An 8,057-nucleotide genomic window follows, 5' to 3' on the forward strand; every position below is an offset into this window, starting at 1 on the left:
ACATGATGTATAAATGTGTGTGTTTGGCACAGCAGAATCAAAGTTACAAAGGCCCACTTCAATTTGGTGTTTACCAACTTCTCTGTTCTTTGCTCTTTTACTGTTTCCAAATACTCAAACACATACCATGCATACTTCCTACATACAGCAAACGATAAATAAAAAAATTTAAAAGAACAGGTGCAGACCATTGTTATGAACAACAGCAATTGCATAAAAAGTTCTGTTTCTTGTACATCCACTGATGCCCAAAGAAGAGTCCAGGTTGGACTAAAAACTGATTTCCAAAATAAATATAAAAGGGTTAACTTCAGATACAAGCCCGTTAAGTGTCTTATACTGGGAGACGAGATCCTTTAACATAAATACTCATCTCAATCTTTAAACCTACTAAAAGATAATTTAAAAAGCATTCCAGACTTCCATAGCTTTCCAGCTTCCCTAAATCTTTTGGATGACCAGAAAAAGACAATAAGCAAATGGCAACAAAAGCCTGCACCACTTTTCAATCAGTCACTATTTTCCCTGGATGTCACCTCTCCTAACCTAAAAAGAGAGTTTGCTAACCACACAACTAATCACTTCACAGCAGCAACCCAACTACTGGCAACAAACCAGACCAAGCATTGTCAAGTCCTCATTCAACTTCCCACAGGCTCAGCCACCACCACCTTTCTGCAGTGAGTAGCATAAAGCAGTTGCCCAACAAGCACAAGATATTTTTAAAACATCATCAGAAAACCAAAGAGAGTAGTGCAACCAGTCCTCAGCACTCCAAGATCCGTAACACTTTTCAACAAAGTAATAGATCCACTCCTATGATCACACCTAAATCAATATTCCTCTTAAGTTAGGGCAAAGGTTGGCATATCAAGCAAACTAAAGACTCCTTTTGGTTTGTGTTTAAAAAAAAAAAAAAAAAAGTCAAATGGCTCATTTTACACATTTTTCTCACTCAAAAAAAGAAGTCATATTGATGAAAGAAGTCTAACAGTTCATAGGCAATGGGTAACCAAATTGCAGCCTTCCATAAACAGTATCTATAGTAAGCATGGCTATTATACCATGGCTGTCTGATTAAAAGTAACACATATGCTGAGGCTATGTAGGAAGATGTAAAACTGATTAAAAGTTATCCCATGTTCTTCTCAGGACAAGCTATTTTAGTTGCAAATAAGCCACAGCAAGATTTTACCAAATGAAGATCCAGAAAAATCAGTTCAGACATCATTTATTAAGCATTTTATTTAGTGATTTAAAGATAAAAGGCAGGACCACACTAATAGGGCTTGCCACTGTATGGAAAATCTGAGGAACAATCAGGACAGAGAAAATCCTTCAGGAAGATGTGGATGTGTAGAAATGGGAAGAACTTGAATGTGGCTTCATACTTGGCTTCCTAATGTAAATTGCAGTCCTAAAAGTTAAAGCAGCAACAGAGAAGAAAAATCTGGATGTATCAGTCAATTGGCAGCATTCATATACATTGTCAGTGTGGGTATCTTCCCCAAATAGGCTAAAAAGCTAAAACACAGAAAGGTGGGAAATTGTGAGAGCCAAGAAAGCACTTTTGCTGTGTGAAAGGTTCACAAAAGCTCATTCCAGCATATAATTCTGTACAGCAAAGATGACTTTGTATCTCAAGAGGTGCAGAGAAGAACTACAGGACAGTCAAACAGATGGAGAGCTCTTTTTAAAAGACTAGACAAAGAACTCAGATTATTTAGTTGAGAAAAATAAGACCAAGAGGGGATGTGATTTCACAGAAACATCTCAACCAAATAACTGAAGGGAAAAGAATCCCCCTCTGACTACAGGACAGCTGCTTAACTATAGAACAACACTGAAACACTGTTAAAAAAATGCAAAAAGCAAACAAAACCAAAACCAACAAACAAAAACCCCACAATCTCAAAACATTGTAAACCACTGTGCATTCATTTGGAAAGCTTCATCAGAAGTGGAGTTCTAGACTCACAGTCTACAGAAAGCAGAGAAAAACTGACCTGGCTTTGCTATTAAGCTTGACCAGCTTACAAACCTTTGTTTTACTCCATTATGTTTCAAGACTGACCACAGTATTGAAGGAAGTAATAACAACATGGAAGTAAAAAAAAAAAATTAAATATTAATCCTACATCTTGTTAAGTCAAAGACAGCTCACATCCAATATTTTATCCAACACTGATTACTACTGTACCAGAAATCAGTTATGTAGTAGATTTAGCCTGTGTACATTGAGATGTTATTGTGTCCCACATGAAATGATTTAAAATATAAATAATAGTTAGTAGTACTTTAATCTCATTAAAGAAGTAATACTTAAATAATCTTTTAGGAAAATAAAGGATTGTATTAAGGATTGTAAAAGGATTGTATTTAAAGTGGAAATTATCATAAAAAAGAAGGGTTACTTGTAACATTCCTCCCGACACCCTTCCATGAACTAGTAGCCAAGGAGTGAGAACATGCTCATGAAATTTCTGTGGGTGACTCCACACTGAAAACTCTCTCCAGAACAAAGAGGACTGGGAAGTTACACAGAAGAGCTCATGGTTTTTCTGTGAGCTGGTATTCCATAAATTGTCATGAAATCATGTTTAGGGACCAAGAACCTTTTCTAGAAGCTGAGAATTTATCATGTGGAAGCAACATAGGAGGAATGAACAGAGCAGTGAGGTATGGAAATCCTCATCTAAGGATGCTGATGTCTACTTGAGCACAAATTCATGGAAGAAAAACTGAAAAATTTCACTTGGCTCAGGAAGCCTCTGAGCTGAAAAGAGAGAGGTCAGAGCAGTGCTGGGGGAAGGATTACTGCTGAAGAGGATACTCCATCAAATGAACCTTTGTTGTGACACAGTACAGCTGAACAGATTTCTGTCAAAACATTACTATTAACCTTTGCAAAACTTTGGCTAAAGATCATCAAGTTTACCCGGTTGCTCTATAAAATATACACTGTATTACATATTTCATTTGCTGCAGCAATCCCAGCTCAAGCTAAAATAGCTCAAGTTATGACAATGCACTATACAGTACTATAACTTAACGTATCAGAAATCAAAACATTTGTAACTGCTTGACAAACAAGACACACAAATGGTCTTCCAAGTAGAGCAGCAAGGAACAGTAATCTAAGATGTAAATCTAAAATTTCACCAGTAAGCTTCTGAAAAGGGCAGAAAAATAAATAGATACATTCCTGCAAATAAAAAAGACATTTGTGTAGATGTAGCTATGTAAATGATCTGTTTACACTACATGTACAGTCTGGACAGTTATATTTCAGAGTTCCACTGGCACAATTAAAGGGAAGCAGTACTCATCTGCTTTCCAATGCCTTGCTGCTATCTCCTGTTCACTAGTTGAGAGCTAAACTGCCCAGTCCAGCACTGTAATTCTCTGGATCAAACAGGAACTGACAGGCTTTTTCCTCCTTGGGAGTGAAAAAAGGACGTTTTAGGATCACCCAGGCTGTTTTTTTCAACAAACATCCTACCTACCATTGCAGGTATTCATGATACCTCCAGTTAAATTCCTACATCACCTGGCCCAGTATGGCTTTGAAGTTTGATCTTTACTAAGACCTTAAGTTTGTCACAGGTTCTAGGGCACACTCTGCAGGCTCTTCAAAAGTAGACATCTGTGACACAATCATCAGCAGTTATAGGGAGCTGAACTGAGCTTACTGACTTGGGTTAACCATTGCAGTTCAGCACTGAAGCAATAAGATAGCCTGAGTGTTTTCCAGTCCTTTTCTGTCAGTTTCAATGAATCTTACACACACTGAGATATCCAAAGGAAAATGCAAAGACATTGTAAGTGATACACAACTCCACATCCAAGGTATACCAGAGTTTTAGTGATATGATTACACCTCTAGTTTTTTACTTCAGCATTTGCATTGATAAAAACCTTTTATTTGTAATTTTTGAAAGAAGCTTTCTCAGTTATCCTATTTGCCTGTAACATGCTTCCATTTCATAAAATAAAAGAACCTTAACAGGCAGAATGCATCAAGATTTAGAATGTCTCAAGATTTTAGCAGTTCTCTGAACAAGATATGCCACATGAAAGATACGACAACCAACAACCAGGAAAGGCAAAATTCATCCGTTCATCTCCGTCTCTGAGAAGAAACATTGAAAGTCTTTCCCTTGTGAAACTTTCCAACGCTGCATCCGTAGCCACGAGCCATTTAAAATAAATAAAAAAAAAAAACCACGCACCTCCAACCTGCGCTCTGCAATACAACATTCCACCTGCCGCAAACCGCGCTTTAAATAGCGGGGAGAGAGGAGGAGAGGGTGGGAAACAAGCAAACTTAACAAAAAACAACACAAAAGACCCAACGAAAACTGAAGAGCCGCCTCCGAGGAAACCTGTTGCTAGACACCCAGAGCACGCCCGGCGGGGAGATCTCCGCATCCCTCCGGGCCCGCCAGCCAACTTTCCCCATCCGCCGCCGAAACCGCACACCTCGTTGTCACTTTCCCTCTCGTTGATCATTAATTAACAAGGCGGACGGACCCGCCGGGTTGGGGGTGGGGGAAGCGGCCCGGCTCCCCCCTCCTCCCGCCTCAGAGGTCCCCACAGGCGGGCCGGGGCCGCACCATCAACACCCCCCGCCAGCGGCGGCCCCCGGTCGGGGAGTACTCACTCGATGAAGTAGCTTGCGCCCTCCTCCGTGAACCCCTCCTCCCATCCGCGGGGCAGGTCTGCAAGGGAGGGGGAGAGAAAGAGAGAGAGTGAGAGAGTGAGAAAGAGAAAGAAAAAGAAAGCGGGGAAGGAGGGGTGAGAACTTCGCCCGCGCCCCCGAGCCGCCTCACGGGCTGCGGGGGTGGGGGCGGGGGGTGAGGAGGGGGAGCGAAGCGGCCGCTAAGGGTAAGCAGGGCGCGAGCAGCCTCCCCGCAGCCCCCGGGCACCCACCTGAGCGGATCATGTGGCCGGAGTTGACGGGCTCCCCAGTGCGAGGATGCAGCCAAGTGGTGGTGCGGGTCAGGTCGCTGGGAGGAAGAAGCGGAAAACATGCACCTGTTAGTGACTGCGTGCGGCCGCCCGGGAGGGCGGGAGGCAGGCGGGCAGCGGCAGGAGCGGGGCCACCCTCCACCCCCGCGCCCCTTCCCCCGGCGCCCCCGCCCGCCGGCGCCCCCTTACTCGATGAAGAAGACTCGCCCGTCCTTGCAAACGCCGTAGGACCAGTGCTCAGGTAGAGTGTCCCGCCCCACCGCCGCCGCCATGTTCGCCGTGCGCGCAGCCAGCCAGCCAGCCGGCCGGGGAGGGGGTGCGGGCAGGCGGCCGGCGCTCGGCGCCCAGCGGCCGTCTCTGCTCCGCAGCGCCATCCGCGGCCACCGGAGGCGCGGCTCCCGGGCGCGGGCCAGGGGCGAAACCTCCCGCCCGTCAGGAAGCGGCCGCCAGCCCCGGGGAAGCCCGGGAGCGCCCGCGAGGGAAGGGGCGGGGAGCGGCGGGAGCCTGAGGTGGCGCCCGCGGCCTTTGTCCAGCGCTGCCCCGCGCGCGCCATCCCCCTCCGGCGTCCCGCGTGAGCTGGCGGCCCCGTCCCCTCACGGCCCGGGGAGGCGCAGCAGCCCTCACGGTCACCTCCGGGTCCCAGGACACTGAGGGGGAGGTGGGGACGCCGCCTCGGAAGCGAGCAGCGTACCGCGAGGGCGGCTCCGCCGTCTGACAGGGAGGGTGCACATCCTTAAAGCCGCTCTTCATCCAGGGGAGAGGCCGGGTGAAGCTCCTGCACCTGTCTCGGAGCCTCGGCTGCCGTCCAGAAGGTGTCAAAAGGGCGGGTAAGTGCAGGTGTGAAAGACTTTCCCCCGTGTCCTAGGATACACTCTCACCCAGGGTGGAACGGCGAGGAGAGAAAGGCTGTAGGGACTTTGAACCTCGGGTACAAGATCGCTGCAAGGTTAAAAGATAGCAGAGTCAATAGAAGCCAGTTGATAAAATAGAGCTGTCACCAGTATCGCAAGGGACTGTGCCAATCCCTATATTCATCGATGACCTAGAAAAGGAGGGAGTGGTAATGCAACGGAGCTGCTGGATGAAGTTCTGCATTACTCCTTCCCAGCTCAGACCTGTGACATTGAGATCTCTGCCGGTGCTGATGCATGGGGAAGCTACAGCTGAGGACAAGAGTTCAGGGCTTCAGCCAAAGCTGCAGGCACCTGAGGACATGGCTGAGGGACTGCGTGGGTGGGACAGGCGAGGGGATGCTGTGGCCACACAATGAGGTCCTTACCCTTCTTTCTCTGGTCCTGGGTTGAGTGGGAAGGCCAGGGGGGATCAGGGTGGGGAAATCAGCAGCTGTTTGTTTCAGCTAAGGCAGGAGTGGTAGAGCCAAGCATGAGTGTGGGTTTTTTACTGTTCTGATACTGGAGACAGAAAAAGATGAAAAAGCCCCAGGTAATGGGATGTTTGCTGGTTAAGAGGAGAGGGTTAAACAGGGGAAAGGCAGGCTGCAAAGAGAGGTTGGAAAGTGTAGATGGGCCTGAGCTGGGGCAGTTAAGAAAAACAGAAGAGAACAACTGAAGGCATGGTTGTGGAGGAGGGGGAGAATTCATGCATGGATCTAAAAGGGGAAAGAGTGCTTCGGTGCAGGGAAAATAATAAATGTATGCTTTTTCTTCTTCTAAATAACAAGAAGACATAATCAGAAGAAAGTAGGAGCCAAGAAAAGGACCAGCAATGGGAAGAGAGAGGACTTTGCTGTATGTCACAGGAGTTTCAGACAATATGCAGGTATGGTGAATCAGGATGGTATTGTGTGGGGCACCCATTTTGACTGCTGGTGAAGATGACACTATGATGGACCAAGAGTGGTCATTAGTGTGGAACACATTACAGGTTAAATGTTGAAAAGTGGTTTGAATTCTGTTGCACAGGAGAAAGCATGGGCTTGAAATCAAGAATGGACCTTTTGTGAAAGTCTGCTAGAGCCCTACACCTTCAGAGCTACTGCTAACTTAGATGGATTAATTTCCCTGACATTACACGATCAAAAATTCTTCCTCAATATTGTCATCTTCCAACAACTCCAACTATTCACAGCATCTTAGTTCATCTGCAAATAAAAGCAGGAGAGAGTGTCTTCTAACCCCTTATCCTAAGTCAGAATTTCTATTAAAAAATAGAACTAAAACTTATACAACTAAAACTTCTGTGCTGCTTGTCTTTGAAACCCCAACAATTTTGTGTTATTTTGAGCTTTATATGAATGCTTTACTGGTGTTAATTGCTCCATCTGCATCCCCCGAGAGTACTTTTTTGGATTACTTCATTAAGTTTCTTCTGCCTTGAGAGAACAGCAATGTATTTTAATGTGTGCCAAAAATCTGTATCTATGGTTTGCTATTTCGAGAATAAAATGAAATAACTGAGCATGAACATCTTTCCTACTTCATCCCTTTCTTTGCAGCCCTTGCCCTTGAACTCAGCTTCACTCTGTCAGTACCAAGATCCAAATCTTCCCATTTTCTCCTTTTACACTTTTATTGCACAAATCTCCACCATCTACCCCATCCAGGTCTGCATATTTCCCTTCACTTTTTCAACCCTTCATAAACTAGAACTTTTCAACAAAACATGACAAAGGAATCTGAAATCAATACTGGAGACACTATGCAAGAATCTCAAAAAAAAAAAAAATCAAGTATAATTTCCATCAGTCACAATTAGATCCAGTATCTATGAGGTTAGAGACTCACTGCTGGATTTCACACTGCTCTGTACTTTAATGATCTATTCCCTATTTTTCTGAGAGATGAATGTAATTAAATTTTATGGTATTAGAGGTCAAAAGCTTCTGCTTTTTTGTGAAACTTAGCTGAAGTGAGATACAATGCATAGAAAAGCCTGCTAGTTATGACTTACCAATCACATCCTGCACATTTTTTAAAGGACAAGCAATTGAGGAGCAATGAATCCACATTATTAAACACATAGTCAAGAAAGCTCATAGGCCATAAGGTAAAAATGTGTCTTTTAGCATGATTTACCAGGTCTGCACAGAACCACAGAGAATTAAAATCACAAAAGACTTAACAGTG

The 8,057-nt window shown here is 44.9% G+C and overlaps 1 protein-coding gene and 1 long non-coding RNA gene across 6 annotated transcripts in view; one reads left to right on the forward strand and one right to left on the reverse strand.

Annotated features, from left to right (window-relative positions):
• Positions 1-5,296, reverse strand: part of PLEKHA7 (pleckstrin homology domain containing A7) — a 117,528-nt gene extending 112,232 nt beyond the window's left edge. For all 5 annotated transcript variants that reach the window (XM_030451289.1, XM_030451288.1, XM_030451287.1 and 2 more), the window contains exons 1-3: positions 5,161-5,296; positions 4,933-5,009; positions 4,664-4,721 (exon numbers count right to left, since the gene is read on the reverse strand). In XM_030451289.1, the coding sequence (XP_030307149.1) occupies positions 4,664-4,721; positions 4,933-5,009; positions 5,161-5,243 (218 nt within the window). In that variant the 5' untranslated portion in view covers positions 5,244-5,296. The remainder of the gene's footprint in view (positions 1-4,663; positions 4,722-4,932; positions 5,010-5,160) is intronic.
• Positions 5,125-7,653, forward strand: LOC115598388. Its single transcript, XR_003987616.1, has 4 exons — positions 5,125-5,212; positions 5,726-5,798; positions 6,653-6,750; positions 6,894-7,653. It is a non-coding gene; the product is annotated as an uncharacterized LOC115598388 (long non-coding RNA).
• The last annotated feature ends 404 nt before the right edge of the window (positions 7,654-8,057 follow it).

The sequence above is a fragment of the Calypte anna genome, chromosome 5 (assembly GCF_003957555.1).
Source record: "Calypte anna isolate BGI_N300 chromosome 5, bCalAnn1_v1.p, whole genome shotgun sequence".
NCBI lineage: Eukaryota > Metazoa > Chordata > Aves > Apodiformes > Trochilidae > Calypte > Calypte anna.